Source organism: Rana temporaria, chromosome 1 (assembly GCF_905171775.1).
Source record: "Rana temporaria chromosome 1, aRanTem1.1, whole genome shotgun sequence".
In the NCBI taxonomy this organism is placed as follows: domain Eukaryota; kingdom Metazoa; phylum Chordata; class Amphibia; order Anura; family Ranidae; genus Rana; species Rana temporaria.
Window position 1 is genome coordinate 219,536,946 of NC_053489.1, and position 21,299 is coordinate 219,558,244.

The 21,299-nt window shown below is 43.7% G+C and overlaps 1 protein-coding gene across 2 annotated transcripts in view; it reads left to right on the forward strand.

Moving 5' to 3' along the window:
• The window catches only part of LOC120937414 (proline dehydrogenase 1, mitochondrial-like), a 218,663-nt gene that overhangs the window by 81,052 nt on the left and 116,312 nt on the right, over positions 1-21,299 (forward strand). For both annotated transcript variants that reach the window (XM_040350634.1, XM_040350642.1), the window contains exons 4-5: positions 6,158-6,307; positions 18,114-18,178. In XM_040350634.1, coding sequence (XP_040206568.1) covers positions 6,158-6,307; positions 18,114-18,178 — 215 coding nt within the window. The remainder of the gene's footprint in view (positions 1-6,157; positions 6,308-18,113; positions 18,179-21,299) is intronic.

Genomic DNA, 21,299 nt, shown 5'->3' on the forward strand with positions numbered 1-21,299 from the left:
ATGAGGGGTTCTCACCATCCCTGTACTGTGCTGAGTTCCCGGGGCTGTACTCCTTCTGTGCTCATTATGAGGGGTTCCCACCATCCCTGTACTGTGCTCATGAGGGGTTCCCACCATCCCTGTACTGTGCTCATGAGGGGTTCTCACCATCCCTGTACCGTGCTCATGAGGGGTTCCCACCATCCCTGTACTGTGCTCATGAGGGGTTCTCACCATCCCTGTACTGTGCTCATGAGGGGTTCTCACCATCCCTGTACCGTGCTCATGAGGGGTTCCCACCATCCCAGTGCTGTGCTCATGAGGGGTTCTCACCATCCCTGTACTGTGCTCATGAGGGGTTCCCACCATCCCTGTACTGTGCTCATGAGGGGTTCTCACCATCCCTGTACCGTGCTCATGAGGGGTTCTCACCATCCCTGTACTGTGCTCATGAGGGGTTCTCACCATCCCTGTACTGTGCTCATGAGGGGTTCTCACCATCCCTGTACTGTGCTCATGAGGGGTTCTCACCATCCCTGTACTGTGCTCATGAGGGGTTCCCACCATCCCTGTACTGTGCTGAGTTCCCGGGGCTGTACTCCTTCTGTGCTCATTATGAGGGGTTCCCACCATCCCTGTACTGTGCTGACTTCCTGAGTTTGTACCCCTGCTGTGCTCATGAGGAGTTCCCATAATCCCTACAGCGCCAGGAAGTCAGCACAGCACAGGGATGGTGGGAACCCCTCATAATGAGCACAGCAGATACTATTAGTCCAGTTTTTTAAAAATTCATCATAACGAATGTGGGTAATTGTTACGAAAAGTGAACGAATCTAACAAACATTCGTATTTCGTACGAATCTGAATTGAGTTTCGGGCACGAAATACGAAAATAACGGCTAATGCGAAACGGAACTAAACAAAATGAATTTATTGATGTCTAGTATATGTATGTGTATATATATATATATATATATATATATATATATATATATATATATATATATATATATATATATATATATATATATATATATATATATATATATATATATATATATATATATATATATATATATATATATATATAAAAATATAATATCTTGTTTCTGTGCAGATATATCTACATAACAAATGATTTAGTATATTTACTGGTTCCTGGAGGGAGGAGGGGGAGGAGAGTTTTGCATAGACAAGGGGCAGCAAGTTCCTCCCGTTGCTATGGAAACCTGACCTGAAACTATTACATGCTTGTGCAGCACTTGTGCAGCACTGAGCATGTGCGAGATCAAGGCTGAAATCCAGGAAGTCATACAGTCTGGCATCATGATGCCCACACTTAAGATGGCCCCAGTCAATTTCTATTTTATAAAGTGTCTAAATGCTGTAACAACCTAACAAAACGGACCTTAGTTTACAGACTAACTGTAGTAGAATACATTAAGCTTGTGTATTACAGGGGTTTTCATATTTAAAAAGTTTTTATTTTTAAAATTGTGGCCGGAACTCCGCTTTAAGTCCTCTAAGAAATGATGCTTTGCTTTGTGTATCTTCCCTCTAAGGACTCCTTTCCTGCTGAGGCAGACCTCCGATAGCAGTTTTAGCTCATCTGTCTAGTATATAGCACATTTGTGTGTTCCTGAAGCCTTTTTTCTGGTTGGTCGCAGATCTTAAGTACTAACTCTTCAAACCTAACCATGATATACAAGCTGTATCGTAATTTCCAAGGTCTCCATTCTGCCGACTCTTTTTTTAAAGCCATTGTGAGCTAGATTTGTTGTTGACTATTACTTTTACCTATACTATTTTAATACCCTCTGTAGCCCAACCATGAAAAGTTATATATTTTTTGTTAGTTTATAGCCTTTTCTCTACATTGTTTCCACAAAAAAGAAATCCTATATATTGTTTGCAACAGAAGATAGTAGTTAAAGCGCTTTAGAATTTGACCTTAAAATGTGCCTCCTTTTTAAAATGCTAAAGCTTGCACCAAAATGATTTAAAAAAAAAAAGTTAACTTATACTTTTAATGGGTAACTCCACATAATTAAATAAATAATTAATATATATATATATATATATATATATATATATATATATATATATATATATATATATATATATATATATATATATATATATATATATATATATATATATATATATATATATATATATATATATATATATATATATATATATATATATATATATATATATATATATATATATATATATATATATATAAATAAATATAAATTTATTTAATACATACAATTATATAAGTAATTGCTTCACAAGTCATATTGATTGTTATTAAAATTATTTTTCTTTTTCAGTCGGCAATGCTGTAATTTTTTGTAAAATGCAATATGGCAACCAGGAGCTATTATGTATACAGCTGGTGTACAGAATGCCCCCCAGATATGCTTGTGTGATGAATTTACTAATTTTCCCAAAAGTCTAAATCGAGAATAGCCATACATTATACAATTTTTTCTTGCACAATGGTCAAGACCCTAGATTCAGTGGCGCTTTACTGATGTTCTAGCGGCGATTTGGCGTGTATACATCGCTCCCGCACTGCCCCAAAAAGATGCTCCTTGCAGGACTTGTTTTCCTGGCTCTCCGTTTTCACCTGGTGATCTGACCCCTCCTGTTTTGATGAGAACACAAATCTGGTTGAATGGGTGGGGGTAGTGTTAGTTAGCAGATTTAGGTACACTAAACAAGTTGAAGCCAAACTCCATAATCGTTTATTTTTTCCTTCTGGAATAAAGGTTTTTCATAAATAAAGTCAATTTATTGTAATCACCTCTGCCAGTGTTAAACTGATACATTCTGCTGGAGAGCTTGTACTCGCTGGCTGGGTCAGCATCTAAGAATTGGTTGGGGTGGATAGTTTTAAATAGCCCTATTCATAGGTTTTTGGGTCAAGACCTATTGCTCGTAATTGAGTATCAGAGGCACTTTTATTAATTTGGAAGGTCTCTGTGTCCTCCATTGATCTGTCTAGGATGTTCTGTACTGCGACCAGTTTTTTTTTTTTTTTTTGGGTGTTGGATTGCTTCTGATATTATGGTCAGCAAGTCTGTTTGTTTTTGTTTTTTGTGTAGAACTATTTCTGTAATCCTGTTTTTGTAGTTTATGGTAATCCCCGATAATCCTGGTGCACCATCGGAGCCTTCTATGATGTGTGTGTGTAATCGTTGGCAACTGTTCTTTTAGCTGGCAGCAATTGCGCAATGGAAAGCACTTGGCGGAGTGCAGTTTTGTGATGTACTGTACTTGTCCATCATGGAGGAATGCTGTGGTGCAGGTGACAGGATTGTTGGCTGGAGGACATGTTCAGGCAGGATGGAGCTCCCGTAGCATGCGACTAACTCAACTGGACGTTGATCCATAGTGCATTTTTAGTATTGCTAAGAGCTGCACTACAGACATGTATTTATTGGAAGAAAAAAGTCTGCTATATTCCCAATGCTCCCTAATTAAATATTGTTCTTTAAGAGCTAGTGTGAGCAAAATCACGTATTGTGCTAATGTCTGTTTACTTCAAGCCTTAGGGGAGCTCATATAAGCTGTAACTTCTTTAATTGTGGTTCAGTGGATACAACCACTTGAAACTTTAATCTTCTGCTTATTTTATAACCAGTCTCTGCACAAAACAAAAAGTGTTTATAATTGTCTTTTAATAAGCGCATGCTGTAATGTTGATTCAAACAGACACATATAACATTGGCGCTTTAAAATTCATTTATTATATGTTATGTGTTTTCTGCCACGGTAGGAAAATTAGATAGTTATTGATCGACTTTGCTTCTCAGAATTGTAAGCATTTATTGGAAAGCCCTGCATCTCGTCTAAGCCCCTTCGGAGTTTCATAATCTATTTAAACAAAAACATGTATTTTCTGATCCTCTCGGTAATAAATCTTTCAAGCAATGCATGGCAATTTTTGCCTCCTCTGATATGTTCCATTGCTCAAGTAACTTGGATAATGGTAATGGAATAGAAAAATGAAGCCTGCACTTTTGTATGTGCCAGAGAGACTGGCAGTTTATTATATCACTGGCTGTGGTGCAAGGTTTGATGAAGGTATTGTTGCAAAAAGTCAGATTGGGTAACCGCTATTCCTAGGGAAGTCTTAAGCCCTGCTTTAATAAATCACCCATTTCTGACTTGTCTCAGCCATTCACCAAGGGATACTGCAGAGTACTCTTTGCAAGGGCATGAAGGAATGTGTTTCTCTTAATCACATCTGCGGGAAGTGTAATAAAATAACCTATGTTGCTCCTTTTGACATCCCCATAATATGGCTGGTGCCGATGACCTTGTATATATCATGTTTTCTTATGGGTTATTCTGTGTTCCTGTAAGGCACATCTGGTCTTACAGACTGGTGGCTACCTAGTAGAGCTGCACGATTCTGGCCAAAAGGAGAATCGCCATTTTTTTGCTTAGAATAAAGAACATGATTCTCGCGGCATAAAATCCTTCACATTATACAAAAAAAATTTGGGCTAACTTTACTGGTTGGTTGTTTTTTTTTTTTTTTAATCATTAAAGTAATTTTTTCCCAAAAAATTGCATTTGAAAGACCGCTGCGCAAATTCAGTGACATAAAATATTGCAACAACCACCATTTTATTCTCTAGGATCTGTACTCCAAAAAATATATATAATGTTTGGGGGTTTTAAGTAATTTTTCTAGCAAAAAAAAAAGATTTTTACTTGAAAACAACAAATGTCAGAAAAAGGGTTAGTGTTTAAGTGGTTAAACTTTCCTAATTTACTTACAGAAGTCTATTCCTTTGATGTAAAAGACAAGTTGATACAATGTTTAGACTTTAAACGCATTCCACTGATACAGAATGTTGTAAAAACTTGGCAGACTGCTCAGACTTTTGACCTGAGAGCAGAGAGAATTCTTTGCATACAAAAGATCGGGAAATACTTTGTCAAGATCGCAACGGGGAAAAAAATTGTGACCTAGTCTTAGAATGGATTCTTAATGGACATGTAAATCTTTTATATTTCCTAGAACAAGCTCCATTGTGTGATATGTACATCAGTGCTTATGAGGATGATCGCAAATAAAGTGGTTTTGTTGATTATTATTGTCACCATGCTGAAAACTGCTTAAAACTAATACGGCTGCTAGGATTCGGGCAGTAGTAGGACCTAGAACTAGATGGATACATTAACTGATTCAACTTATTAGAAATTTGACAGGTTCTTTTTAAAGTGTTTAACCCCCCAAAAAAACTCCCTGAACCTGCCACTTCCTGTGTCTCCCTCTCTGCGCTGACAACGAAAATCAGAGCTGTTGAGCCCTGACCATCGTTGTCAGCAAACGTACCTCCATCTGCAGCCCTACTCTGTTCTCTCCCCCCCACCCCCTCCTCCCTGCCGGTCAGCTTATGTCTGTGTGTCTCTGCCCCAAACCCCTGCCGCCATTAGTAAAATTGAGACTTTGAAATGGTCACTGCCAGCCCCTCTATTATAGCCTGACATAGGACACTGTATTCTTTTATAAAAATGAGGCTTGTAAATACCTGTTAAAAGCAATCTTCAGGCCGGACACGTCACTCAGACGGTTTCCAGTGCTACTGCAGGAGGGGCCCGAGCAGCCATGTGACCTCTCGGGCTGACGTCATAGGCAGATTACAGCTCCCCCTGCAGAAGCCATCCATCAGAGCTGTTCAGCGGCCACAAGTCATGTGACTGGCCTGAAGACCACTCTAAACAGGTAATTACAAGCCTCATTTTTATAAAAGACATGCACAGTGTGCTCTGCCAGGCTCTAATAGGACTGGCATAGATATATAAAATATGGCCACCTGTCCTTTCTTTACTAATGAGTGAGCACAAGGTACAGAACACTTTGCTAGCAGGTGACCTAAGGCAAGGCATGTTGGTTTCTTCCAGTTCAGCTGGAAAGCTTATAAAGAATGTCCAATTTTTTTTATTCATTGTGGACAATAGAAGAATGTGAAGTTTACCCTTGGCAAATAGTCAGATGTGTCATGTAAATATACACACACTTGCATTCTGATCCTGTGAGCTGCACCTCCATGAATCTTTTGCAGTAGCTTTTATTAGAAAGCGTCAGTGACTGTTACAATTTCATCAGTGTCTATACATGTGTATTCAATGTATTGGTCTTTATTTCCAGGTGCTGTGCAGCGAGAGAAGAAGTACCAAGTACAGCCTGGCTTTGGTGACCGACGTGGGGGTGTCATTAGTGCCAGAACATATTTTTACGCAGATGAAGCAAAATGTGACTATCACATGGAGACCTTTTTAAATTGTATTGAAGCATCAGGTGAGTGTTGAAGCCCAGTTCTAAAAAAAACCTCCCCCAGAGCAACCAACCCCCCCCCCCCATGTTGAGGGCATGCGGCCTGGTACGGCTCAGGAGAGGGGGGCACTCGCTCGTCCCCACTCCTTTCCTGATTGGCGGCGTGCTTGGATACGGGTCTAGTATGGATTGTGGGGGAACCCCCACGCCGTTTTTGGCGTAGGGGTTCTCCTTACAATCCATACCAGACCTAAGGGTCTGGTATGCCCCTGGGGGGAACCCATGCCGTTTTTTTTATTTAAAAATTTGGCATGGGGTTCCCCCCCTCATGATTCAAACCAAACGCCACGGCTAGAATTGGCGGGAATCCAATTTGGATCCCTGTCGCTTCTATGATAGCTTTTTCCCATCGCAGCGAGCCGGCTCCCGCGACAGGGCTCGTAGGTGGTCAATTTTCGCAGAGAAAGGGAGCAAGATTGACACAATATCGCGGTCACCTACGGTATTAGGTTTTGGCATACGACATTGGTTTAGCAGCTAGTTTAGGTCATATTTTGGGGTTAGGTTGTAGTTATGAGGTTAATGCTAACGGATAGGGTAAGGGTTAAGATTGGGGGGAGAGAAGGTAATTGTTAATATTAGGTTAATTTTCTGTGTTGGGTAGGAGTTTCCTTTTATGGATAACATTAAGCGTCTGGAAATAGTTCAGCTTTAAATGTTATATTTCTCGATTAGAGGTTACGTTTAGATGCTGTATAGTAGGATAAAATGGACTTGACACAAATGGTACAAATTGTTATAGAGAAAATGTAGGCATAATAATTTGGCCTAATTAGTACACTGCATTTTTTTGGCTTACATTTTTTTCTGACAATATAGCAGCGAGGTTGTCTAGAAAGAAGGGCATAGATAACCTCTCTGCTATATTTTCTGTGTTATGGATTTAAAGCGGAGTTCCAGGCTTTTTATGTTTATTAAAAGTCAGCAGCTACAGAAAGTGTAGCTGCTGACTTTTGATAAACAATTACCTGTTCCGCGGTCCAGCTATGCGGGGCGCCCGGAGCGTCTCTCCTATCTGCCGGTGCCTCCATTGCAACGCTGGGCACCCTGCCGATCAGCTTTCGGCTTCACGGCCAGGCATGTACTGCGCATGCGTGAGTTGCGCCATCAGAGTGGACAGGTGATCTTCTGGGACCTGTCACGTGTCCCAGGAGATCAATGAGAGTAGGAGTCGCCTAGGCGGAGGGAGGAAGTCCCACTCCTAACGAACCCCCCCCCCATTTATTTGTATAGACGGTTGTATATGGCACCTGCAGCTTCCTATGTGCAAGAAAGCATTGGGGATTTTATGCTTAAGCTATTAAACGCACGCACTTGCAGCCTTAGCGCGATAAGTGCCAAGAATATAATTTTTGAAGGGAGGACATGGGGACAAGTGTGAAATTTTATTATTTTTTTTGGACCTGAACACCCTGTGTCCATGTTTTGCATCAAGACATGGCATTTTTGCCCTTTTTGGTCTTCAAAAAGTTAAAAAAAAATAGTGCAGAAACTTTTTGATGGTGCCAATTCTATTTTCTCCCACATTGCTTTCAGTAATCTGACTCAGGGTTTCTCTAAAGTATATACAGTGCATCCAGAAAGTATTCACAGCACTTCACTTTTTCCACATTTTGTTATGTTGCAGCCTTATTCCAAAATGGAATACATTTTTTATTTTCCGCAAAATTCTAAAACAATACCCCGCAATGACCATGTGAAAGAAGTTTGTTTTGAAATCTTTGAAATGTATTTAAAAAAAAAAAAAAAAAATGTACATCAAGTATTCAGTCTTTGCTGAATACTTTTGTTGAAGCACCTTTGACACCAATTACAGCCTCAAGTTTTTTTGAGTATGATTCTACAAATCTGGCAAACCTATACTAGTTTTGGGAAGTTTCTCCCATTTTTCTTTACAGGACCTCTCAAGCTCCATCAGGTTGGATGGGGAACGTCGGTGCACAGCCATTTTCAGATCTCTCCAGAGATGTTCATGTCCGGGCTCTGGCTGGGCCAATTAAGGAAATTCACAGCGTGGTCCCATAGCCTCTCCTTTGTTATCTGGGCTGTGTGCTTAGGAAGATGAGCTGTCCTGTTGGAAGATGAACCTTCGCCCCAGTCTGAGGTCCAAAGCAGGTTTTCATCAAGAATGTCTCTGTACATTGCTGCATTCATCGTTACTTCAGTCCTTACTAGTCTCTCAGTTCCTGCTTCTGAAAAAAGGGATTTTTAATACAGCTTACCTGTAAAATCCTTTTCTTGGAGTACATCACGGGACACAGAGCAGCATATTCATTACTATGTGGGTTATATGGAGTACCTTCAGGTGATGGACACTGGCAATCTCAAACAGGAAGTGCCCCTCCCTATATAACCCCCTCCCATAGGAGGAGTACCTCAGTTTTGTAGCAAGCAGTATGCCTCCCAAAATGGTCCCCATAAGAGGGGTGGGAGCTCTGTGTCCCGTGATGTACTCCAAGAAAAGGATTTTACAGGTAAGCTGTATTAAAAATCCCTTTTTCTTTCTCGTACATCACGGGACACAGAGCAGCATATTCATTACTATGTGGGATGTCCCAAAGCAATGCTTACAATGAGGGGAGGGAGAACATCTTCCCAAGACAAAAGGATTTAATTTAGAGATATACCTAAATCATAATAAATCCAACTTAGTTGAGAAAAAATAATTTTAAATTTAACTCAAAAGGGAGCCCCCGGAATCCGAGGGTCTCAAACTGCAGCCTGCAGCACTGCCTGCCCAAAGGCTGTATCAGTATTCCTTCTTACGTCCAACTGGTAGAATTTTGTAAACGTGTGGACAGAAGACCAGGTTGCCGCCTTGCAAACTTGAGCCATAGAGATCTGGTGGTGTGCTGCCCAGGAGGCGCCCATGGCCCTAGTAGAATGAGCCTTTAATGATAACGGAGGAGGCAACCCTTTCAAGCCGTAGGCCTGAGAGATTAACTGTTTAATCCATCTCGAGATGGTGGATTTTGCAGCTGCCTGCCCCTTCTTGGGCCCATCCGGTAAAATGAACAACACATCTGTTTTCCGGATCTTCTCTGTAGCTTTAAGATAGGCCTTCATGGCCCTGACAATATCCAAGGTATGCAGCAACCCTTCCTTTCTGGAAGTAGGTTTAGGGAAGAAGGATGGTAATACCAAATCCTGGTTTAGATGAAAACTGGATATAACCTTCGGTAGGAAGGAAGGATGAGGGCGGAGAACGACCTTGTCCTTATGTAAAATAAGATATGGTTCCTTACAGGATAAGGCTGCCAGTTCCGATACTCTTCTGGCGGAAACTATGGCGACCAAAAATACTAACTTCCTTGTTAGTAAAACCAACGGAATTTCAGCCAACGGCTCAAAAGGTTGTTTCTGTAAACTTGACAGAACAAGATTTAAATCCCACGGACAAAGCGGGGATTTAACTGGAGGATTAATACGTAAGACCCCTTGAAGGAAGGTCTTAACTAGCGAGTGGGTGGCCAGCGGCCGCTGAAACCACACTGACAAAGCTGAAATCTGTCCTTTTGATTGTGCTTAATGCCAGTCCTTTATCCACTCCTAGCTGGAGAAAACGTAATACTCTATCGATGGTAAATTTGCGAGAAAGCCATCGCTTGGACTCACACCAGCCTACATAGGCCTTCCAGACCCTGTAATAAATCACCCTAGAGACCGGTTTCCTGGCTCTGATTAGGGTAGAGATTACTTTCTGAGACAGACCTCTACCCCTGAGAATAAGGGATTCAGCTTCCAGGCCGTCAAATTTAGATGCCGTAAGGCAGGGTGGAGGATCGGACCTTGCGATAGCAGGTCTGGCCGTAGAGGAAGAGTCCAAGGGTCTCCCACTACCATCTTCAGGATTAGTGAATACCATGCCCTTCTGGGCCATGCTGGAGCTACCAGGATGACTGGTATGTGCTCCACCCTGATCCTGCGCAGCAGGCGGTGTAGTAACTGGAACGGGGGAAATGCATAAAGAAGTTTGAACTGATGCCAAGGGCAAACTAACGCATCGGTTCCGCAGGCTCTGGGATCCCTTGTGCGGGACATGAACCTGTCTAGCTTCTTGTTTAGTCTCGATGCCATGATATCCACGTCCGGCACTCCCCACTTCTGGCAGAGTGTCTGAAAGACCTGTGGATGCAGAGACCACTCCCCCGGCAATAGAGTCTGGCGACTTAAGAAGTCCGCCTGTAGGTTGTCCACTCCGGGAATGAATATAGCCGATATGCAGGGCACATGGGCTTCTGCCCACAAGAAAATCAAGCTCACTTCTTTCTGAGCGGCTTGACTCTTGGTTCCCCCTTGGTGATTTATGTATGCCACCGCCGTGGCATTGTCCGATTGTATTCTCACCGGGAACCCCTGCAGTTTGGACGTCCAAGCCCTGAGGGCTAGTCGGGCAGCTCTGAGCTCCAAGATATTGATGGGCAACTGCTTCTCTGCCGCTGCCCAAGTGCCCTGGCGAGTGCAACCATCCAAAATTGCTCCCCAGCCGATCAGGCTGGCGTCTGTGGTTACTATCTTCCAGGTCACAGGACTGAACGTCTTTCCCTTCAGGAGATTCTGAGGGTTTAACCACCAAGATAGACTTTGCCGGACTCTTGGTGAGAGTGGCAAAGGAATCTCCAAGGCCTGAGGCCTCTTGCTCCATGCTGACAGGATGGCTGCCTGCAGGATGCGAGTGTGGCTCTGAGCATACGGTACCGCCTCGAAGGTGGCCACCATCTTGCCTAGTAGCCGCATACATAGGCGAACAGTTGGCTTTCTCTTGCTCAGAACTATTTGTATTAGCTCTTTGATGGCCTTGACCTTTAATAGAGGTAGGAACACCCTCTGTTGTTCTGTATCCAATCTCATGCCGAGATATTCCAGCTGCCTTGTGGGCCGAAATGCTGATTTGTCTCGATTTAGGACCCAGCCGAACCTCTCGAGGTACTGAACCGTGAGGGCGACTGCTCGTTCCAGGCCAGGAAACGAGTGGTCTACGACCAAGAGGTCGTCCAGGTAAGCTAGGACCGTGACCCCTTGGGTTCTTAGATTGGCTAGGATTGGGGCTAAGACCTTCGTGAATACCCGGGGGGCCGTAGCCAACCCGAAGGGGAGCGCCACAAATTGGAAATGACGCTGAGCCACCGAGAAGCGTAGAAATACCTGATGTGGCTGAAAAATTGGCACATGAAGGTAAGCATCCTTTATGTCTATGGACGCCATGAAGTCGTCCTTCTGGAGCACGGCGACAGCTGACCGAATAGTTTCCATCCGGAATGAGCGGACCTTTAGGTACGCATTTACTCCCTTTAAGTCCAAAATTGGCCTGACATCGCCGTTGGGCTTTGGGATGATAAACAGGTTGGAGTAGAACCCCAAGCCCTGTTCCTGGACTGGTACTTCTACTATCACCTTCTGGCACAGCAGATGATTCAATGCCGCCATCAACGCGGCTCCCTTCACCGGGTCGCCTGGTACTCTTGACTCCTGGTAATGAGGAGGAGGGAATTCTGAAAATTCTAGTTTGTAGCCCGTGGCCACGGAAGACCGTACCCAGCAGTCGGGAATGCTGGCCTCCCAAACTTCTGCAAAGAGACGTAGCCTTCCCCCCACCATCGTGGGTGGGGGCGCCCCTTCATAAGGCCGACTTGGGGGCTGGCTTCGCAGGCTTGCGGTACCACTGCTTCTTGCCCCCAGTGGCTTGGCCTTGTGGCTTATTGTTAAAGCCTGATCTTGCAGGAGGCCGTCGATACTGTCTGGTATTAGAGGGCCCCTGTCCCGGGGAGGGCTGGCGCTTAAACGCGGGCCCTCGGGCTTTCTTCTTGACTGGCAAGAGAGTGCTTTTGCCGCTTGATATAGTCTGAATATATCTATCCAGATCTTCTCCGAAGAGTCGTCCTCCATGGAAGGGAAACCCTACCAGGAGCTTTTTGCATGGGGGCTCAGCCTCCCAACTCTTCAACCATAAGAGCCTTCTCATATGGATTAGAAATAAGGATAAACGTGATGCCTGCTGGATGGAGTCCTTGATAGCATCCACCGTAAAGCGTATAGCCCTCGGTATATCCGAAAATTCCTCTGCCTGCTGGGCAGGGATAAGTTTAAGCATTTGCTTAGTCTTATCTGATAATGCTTGGGTAATTCCAATAGCAGCCACAGCGGGCTGAACTATCGCCCCTGCTGAAGTAAAGGAGGCTTTCAGTAATGTTTCCAAGCGTTTATCAACCGGATCCTTAAACACCTGTACGTTTTCCACCGGACAAGTTAAGGATTTGTTCACATAGGAGATGGCTGCGTCCACCGCCGGGGGCGCCCATCTTTTGGAGAATTTCTCCTCCATAGGATATAAAACAGAGAATTTTTTAGGTGGTAAAAAGACTATCTGGCTTAATCCAATCCTGAAACATGACCTCCTCGAGTAGAGGATGGATCGGGAAAACTGCGTTGCTTTGAGGCGTTCTTAAAGAGCCTAAAGCTGAAACCGCCGATACTTGAGGTTCTGGTATGGGTAACTTAAATGCCTCATGGACCATGTCCGTTAAGGCCTGAACCCACAAACTCTCCCCTTGGGAGGCTGAACCAGACCCCTCAGTATCCAGATCCTCGATCTCTGAACCACCCTGGTCCAAAGCGTCAAGTCTATCCAATTCCCCTAGGGAAAGGATTTCTGTGTCTGAGGGTTCTTGCTCGGGTGACGGAGACCTACCCGATATAGCTTTAGCTATCCTTTTTGCCATTCTTTTCTCTAGTTCACCTAAAGAAACAGCAAGAACTCTCTCAGTGACAAAGCCGGGGTTGGACTGACCTGGATCAGCCCCAGCACCAGATCCCCCAGGTCCCATCAAGGCGTGCCCTGATATGTCCTGTGGGGAGAGCAGCGGCATAGCCGTGTCTGAGTCCTCGGATTTTGCGGGGGAATCCCCACCCCTTGTACCCTCTGACCCAGAAGGCATGGTACAATACCGAGGTACACCTGCTATCACCCAGCCACAGACGTAGCTAAGGGGATCTGTCGGTTTGGGAGCGATAGAGACTAACGCCCAAACTGAGAAGGGAGATCAGCAGTTCTTTCCCTTCTTCTTTTTCTTTTTTTTTTTTTTTTTTTTTTGAAGAGGAAAATAAACCACTCTGTCTCCCACTAAGTATTGCCAATAGCCATCTGCTGAAAAAAGGAAAAGAAAACCTATCTGTAAGTTTGACAGTCCTTAGAAAAAACTGCAATTCTTCCTTTCGCCACCGGGTGTCCTCGGCGTGCTCCGCTCTGTGTCCTCCTCTCCTCTAGCTCAGGAAGACACTGAGCTCTTGGCAGCTAATGGAAGGACCTCCCCTTCCTTTATTTGTGATTCGCCGCCCACCGGGACGCGCCCCCACCACGAAAACGGCGCGAAAATCGTTTATATCTCGGGCACGCGCCCGTCGGTGGGGGCCATCACACATGGAGGAGGACGGAGCAGCGCAGGCACCCAGGCAGGTAAGCCCTTTAGGTAGGTCACAGACCTCCTTTTAGCATGGGAAAAGACTCCCCTCTTACAGAGATCCCACACCTAGCGCCAGCAGCCCAGCTAAACAACACTTACCAGGGAGGTCACATATTACTGGGGAAAAAAGATTGAATCATCCTGTCTCTGTCATAGACATAGTGATTCCTTGCCAATGCAGAGCATACTCAGGCCTGTCCCCCTGTGCACCTCCTGTAGGGAACCTGCTAAAAACCAAGTTCCGCAAGCTCCCCCAATACTTACCTGCTCCATGCCGCAGGACTTTTGCACAGCAAGAGGTCCAATCTTCCCCCATCTCCGTGGGTGGCGTCTAGACCTTCAGGCCCTGGGTTCCTATGAAGGAGCCACTGTCCTGGGCCCATATAGCACCCTGGCAACAGAAACATTAGGCCCCCAAAGGTTTCTAAGTTCTGGGCCCAGGGTCCAGCTCTCTGAACAGAAAGCATTATGGGCTACACCCCAATGGTTTGGGGTCCGGTTGCTGACCACTTTAGCACTGAGGCCTTTGGACAGAACCGGTTAGCCCACCTTAATCCCAAGGATGTGGAGGTAAGCTAAACCATGACCAACACCTAAGACACTGGCGAAAAAACTGAGGTACTCCTCCTATGGGAGGGGGTTATATAGGGAGGGGCACTTCCTGTTTGAGATTGCCAGTGTCCATCACCTGAAGGTACTCCATATAACCCACATAGTAATGAATATGCTGCTCTGTGTCCCGTGATGTACGAGAAAGAAAACATCTCGGCATAATGCTGCCACCACCATGCTTCACTGTAGGGATGGTATTGGCCAGGTGATGAGCGGTGCCTGGTTTCCTCCATACCTGGCGCTTGCCATTCAGGCCAAAGTATTCAATCTTTGTTTCATCAGACCAGAGAATTTTGTTTCTCATGGTCTGAGGGTACCACAAAATGTGGAAAAAGTGAAGCTCTTTGAATACTTTCCAGATGCACTGTACATTTCCCACTCGTTCTGTACCTATTGCCTAATAGAATCAGCATACGATAAGTCTGATGTGTTATTTTTTTCAAGTTTGTACAGTTTTTGAGAACATACTGAAGTTGATAAATGCAAATTTTGAATGAACACTGTATGAATCAGGTGGACATTTTTCACCACCACTATTTAATTCACATGACATTCCCAATCGGCGCCAGTATCGAAGTCTGCATTAGGAACACATGCACGGCTCCTAAAAATTATGCATCTCTGAATTTCCTGCAACCTAGAAAGATTCAGCTATCATTTTATTTTCCATTTTACAAAATAAGTTCTGGTTTGTCATGGTCCTTTTTAAAACAACTTACTTTTTTATAGAGAATGATTCCTCTAATGTATGTAAATGTGATGCTCCACCGTAATATGGTACATTGTGTGGCTGAATAGACCGACTTGCTTGATCTGGAATTCCAGCTGGTATTTATTTGTTCTGCCTTACGTTTTCCAGCTGAAATGAAAGTGCGCAGTGTGGAGCTAAATAACATCTCTGCAAGGAGTTTGGATGCATTGTGTTGCTATTTATTCTTTGAGCAATTAATGCATGCTTTTTTTTTTATTCCTTGTGTGCTGCTGAAGAGATATAAAAGAAGAATATAAAAGCTTGTGGCCAATTTACTTTTTCCTAGCGACAAAAAAATCATAAAATTGTGACCTGCTGAAGATAACCGCTTAAATAACTAGCTATTTAGAATATAAAGTGTCTCCATTCTTGTTTTTGCAATTTATAAAAACGAAGTTTGTTTTCTGCTGCACAAATTCTATGATATGTGGGTTGCCTGGCTGTCTGAGCCACTGACCTGAAACAAGTGTGCTGCAGCTATAGTCTGTGAAGTCAGCACTGTGGACAACAGTTCTAGGAGTAATAATGCATTTCTACTCCAGGCTTTCTAATTGGCTGCTCACATAAATAAAAGCCAGGGCGTTCAATCACTTCAGCACTGATAAGAGAGGATCAGAATACTGGTTTGCAAACACTCCACTTAGGCAGCAGTCACATTTCCTCTGTTCTTGTGACCAGCTTAGAGGCACCCTGGGGTAGACTAGGCCTCAGTCTATTGCAGGTGAGAGCTGCAAAGAAATTATATCTTATTCATATGGGCAGAGCAATTAACCCCAATGCTGGAAGAAATGTGTTTTTAATCACATTAGTACTCCGACATTTGTGATGCGACACAGAAAATGGCTAGACATGCAATGGACGATGTGTGACCTTGTAGGCCTCATGCACACACAATCTTTCTCCCCTGGGTGCCTTTGCTCCAGGGGAGAAAAACTGCTTTAAAAATCGCACACAAACCACATTTTGCATGTTTATGTGCATTTGCTCGTTTGCATTAATGCATTCTATTGTCCAGAATATGTATTCCGCCCATTAACTGCTTCATACTGTGCTGTAGCTGAAAGACCGCTACAGCACTGCTCTCCAGTTCTGGAGGATGTCCATGGACTCCTTCCCATGTGTATGCCTTTCAATCGCCCTGGGGCACGCATCGGGCACACTCTGTGACTGCTGTGTCCTTTTGGACACAGCTGATCACTGTAAAGAGCCAATCAGTGATTAGCCATGTCTTATCACAGCTGATCGCAGGTAAACTGACTCTTTACCATTACTTTCCTCATGCTGTCTGTATGAGGAAAGGAGCGCCAATAATTGGCAAGCCTGATAGGGCACAGTGAGTATTTTTGTTTACATTGATAATCTGGGGAACTGATCATCAGTGCAGCCTCATCGGCACATGTCAGTGAAGAAAAATTACTTGTCTGCAAAATTTTATAACCGAAACAAAGAAAAATTTATTTGTTTGGGGTTTTTTTCCATCATTTTCAGTCTTCTTTTTTTTTTTTGTCTAGCGAAAAATAAAAATGCAGGGGTGATTAACTACCACCAAAAGAAAACTGTCTCAAAAAATGATAATTTAGTTTGTGTACAGTGTTGCATGACTGCACAATCGTCATTCAAAGTGTGACCGCGCTGAAATCTGAAAACTGGCATGGACAGGAAGAGAGTGAAAGTGCCCTGTATTGAAGTGGTTATAATGCATTGTAATGCAATCGCACCTAAATGCGTGCTCGTTAAATGCGAGTTTATGCTCATTTTGGTGTTTTTTGTTTTGCCTACTGAATGCTTTGGTAATGCATTTTCCTTTTTTTTTTTCTGCCTCTAAACGATCCTGCCTGTAAAAACCCATGAATGTAAACAAAGGGGCATTTAGAGGCAAAAAAAAAAATCGAATGCCTATGAAAGCATTTTTGATCTGTGTGCATGAGGCCGACGTTGCCTGTCCCGCTAGTGAATAGTGGCAGGCTACCTGCAGCAATACATGGATATAGTACAATCGATCAGCCATGACACTACAAACTGAAGTAACAACATGTGAGTCAATCATTACAAGGTAAGGCACACAAACATCATAGGAAATAGAACTACACCAATATTTAGGTATTATCATGAAAATATGAAATTGTACAATGCCTTTTAGGCCCCTTTCACACGTGCGGACCGTATGTCCGCTTTTTCATCCATCCATTTGCGGATGAAAAAGGGACATACATTGGTCCCAATGAGATTGCGGGTGTCAGCGGATAAACACCCGTAATCGCCCGCCTCCGCAAAGATCCGATTTTGCCGACGGAGGAAAACCCTATTTTTTCTTCCGTCTTCTTCCCATAGGGGAGAGCGGAGAAAAGACAGGGCGGTCCCTGCACAGTGTGCAGGGACTGCCCTGTCATCCGCCGGCTCAGCGGGGATCAACGGAGTGATCCCCGCTGAGCAAGCGGAGCATACGGAGGTGGATCATTACTGATCCGCCCCGTGTGAAAGGGGCCTTAGGTTTACACTTGAGTGTGGATCTATTTCAAAGCCCATAGCAGAGGAAACCAATGGTGTGGCTCTTGCAGATGCACAAAGCCTATAGGTAACTGGGCTTCCAGTATGTGCAAGTATGACAATAGGAAATCACGGCTAAAGGGATGCAGGCACAGCAGCTTTCCTCATTAATTCTCCCGCAGGTGCACAGCTGATAATTATAAACCACTCCCATGAGACTCACTTTCCCATATGGATACAGACAAACACACAGGGATTTCTTCAGAATAACAAATTTGCAATAAAGTTTGTTAAAATACTTGCAATGTACATAGATCACCCAGAGGGGAATGTTGTGTGTGTTGTTTTTTTTTGTTTTTTGTTTTTAGCAAAAGTGGAGTTACGCTTTAAGTGCAAGTCCACTGTAAAGCAATAGAAAGAACTGAGAAACAATTTTTTTGTAATTTTTTTTTTATTGTAGGTGGAAGTTCTGAAGATGGCTTTTCTGCAATCAAGCTCACTGCATTAGGAAGGCCCCAGTTTTTGGTATGCTTGTGTTACTTTCTGTTTTCCATTTAGTACATGAACTGGCTATCTTGATTAACTCATTTTACTAGGCATATAAAAGTGATGAACTGGATCGGAATTGCCTTTTATGGTGGCTTTACATTGTCAAAAATGATAATGGTTCTTTCAGAGGATAGAAAGTAAGGTAACCAGTCAAAGCAAGCTTGACACTGGTCCAGAAGGCCAATAAAAGTTTTCCAAATCCACCTTGCTTCTGTTTGAGTGTGTTCAGTGGAGGCCACCATGGGAGAGCTAGGACAGCTGGAAAGTCAGTCTGCTTCCTGAAGCCAAGTTTCAGTAACAAGACGAATTGGAAATAAAAATGTAAAGGACAGATATGAACTTATTAAAGACTAACCAGGTATTCCTGAGGGCACATGAGAATAGAAGATGGGGTTGGTCCTAGGTATTCAGCACATGGCATTGCATAGCCCATGATTATAGCTGTTGTTTCCTAGGCAGGTGTAAGCCCCAAATAGAAGCAGAAAATTATGGATCACGAATATAAAAAGTGAATTCTTATGCAGACTTGGTACCAGTCGCTAAACTGTACCTTTCAGAATCCTCCACAAAAGCGAGTGATCCACTTGTCTTGAGACGGCAATATTTACATGCATGTGTTACAGCTCTGGCTCACACTCTTCATCCAAAGTGGCAATAAGGATAAAAGAATTGTGCTATATCAAAACAGTCCAAGATTATGGATAGACAAGAGCATTGCTGATAAACATGAGGCACCTTGGACAACTTCAGGATCTAAAATCGAAACCGATTACTATTGCCAATTTAGATCATGCGTGTTTAGAGCAAATTTTCACCTGTGCTTTGTGTCATACTGCAGAAGTACTGTACATTTATTTGTCATTTAACTAAACAAAAGTTAGTGGTCTTTTGCTGTAAAATCCTAATTGTGTTAAGGACAGGGAACATTTTATTTTGATAAAACAGTTTGTGTTGTAACCTGTTAAAGCGGTAGTAAACCCGCTGCCGTTTTTTTTTAACACCTGAAAAGCAAAAGCCATAATGAGTGGTGCATACTAGCTCATTATGAAATACTTACCTTGAAACGAGGTGTGAGGAACTGACCTGGTCCACGCCGAGGGACATGTCATCTTGCCTCGGCGTGTCTTCCGGGTATCGCCGCTCCAGCGCTGTGATTGGCTGGAGAGGCGATGTCGTCACTCCCGCGCATGCGTGCGGGAGACTTCTGCCGGGCGTTTAGCCGAGGATCTTCGATGCGCCGCTGCAGTCAGTGGCGCATTGCGAGGGGAATATCTCCTAAAACCTTACAGGTTTAGGAGATATTCTTTATACCTACAGGTAAGCCTTATTATAGGCTTACCTGTAGGTTAAAGTGGTAATACAGAGTTTACTACCACTTTAAAGGAAAAAAAACCTTGCAACCTCCTGCTGGCTTGTATATTGAACTTTTAATTTAAAGCACTTGTATTGGGAACTGATATCTCTGGTACATAAGTCAATGCCACTTTAGACCTTGCTGATTTAATAGACACAAAGGAAAACCACAGCTGTTAATCGCAAAATCTCTGTTACAAGTTACATGTTCAATACCACTTTGATTTGAATACTGCTGTTTGTATTTAATACCTTGCTTTCCAGATAAGCTTAAAGTTGAACTTGGGCAAACAACTAAATACACAGTTACAGTATTCTTAAAAAGCTCTTTTACCTGACACATGATTTGTATTTCTGTGCATTTATTTATGAGATTTAAAAACACAGCATGGCCAGCCTGGTGATCTGCTAGATCACCTTCCTGTCCACAGCCTGTGATTAAACCATTAGGCTGCATTCACACCTCCGCGACAAGATACGCCGCGTACGCGGTGTATTTTGCCGCGAGTGTATAACTTTTTTTTTTTTTTTTTTTAACAAAGCCTTCCCATTGCTTTGTATGGCCGAACGCCAATGCCGCCTGAAAAAAAGGGTCCGGGACTTTTTTTCAGGCGACAGGCGTACGGCGTCTATGAGATGTGAACCATCTCCATAGACAGCAATGGGAATTCTCCCCTCCAGCGGCACGAGCGTCCGGCGTCGGGCGTTTTGTCGCGGAGGTGTGAATGGGCTCTAAAGGAGCAGCAGGTTGACAAGGTCATATGTCTGCACTCCCTCTTTGTGACCATACTAAAACATTTTTATGCTTCACACCTGATATTCACAAAGTATTGTCCCAGTCTGAGCGCCGATGTATAGGGAATTACAAATTTAGTGTTTTTTTTTATCCTTTATTAAGGAAGCGCAGGAATTCAGGATTTTTTGATTAGTTGAGGTATGCTGCCGCCAACAGGAGGTTGGAACACTGACAAACATTAAAGCGGAGCTCCACCCTAATTCCAACATTAGCTTAATTGTACTGCCTATATCAAAAATGCTAAAAACCGGATGTTTTTGTTTTCCATATATGCGCCGTCATATCTATGCGCTGGACTCTGAAACCAAGATACGCCTGAAAATAGGCTTCATCCAACTTTCCTACGCTGTCGTTTCATGGGCGCATATTTACGCTGGCCGCAAGGGGCGCTCGCATTGATTTCCTATTCAAATATGGAAATACGTCGATTCACGAACGTACTTGCGCCCGGCGCATAATACATGCGGTTTGTGTAAGTCGTACGTCTGGCGTAAAGTTATTCCCCATATAGGAGGCGCAACCCATGCAAAGGTATGGACCAGGGAACACAGCCGTCGTATTTTACGTCGTTTTACGTAGTACGTGAATATGACTATAGGCGTAGGTTACGTTCACGTCGTAGGCAGTGATTCGACGTATCTTAGGCAGTTGTTTCGACGTGATTCTGAGCATGCGCTCTGGGATGCGGCCACGGGACGGCGCATGCGCCATTCATTTTAAGTACTTCTATGGCGCTTGGCCCATCATTTGCATGGGGTCACGCCTCGTTAGCATGGCTCACGCCCACTTCCACCTACGCTGGCTTACATCGAGGAAACCCAGCGTAGATTTGACAGCGAGTGGGAGCAAGTGCTTTGTGAATACTGTGCTTGCCTCTCTGCGCTGCGTCGGTGTAGCGTATATTCGATACGCTACGCCGGCATAAATATGCGCCAATGTATGTGAATC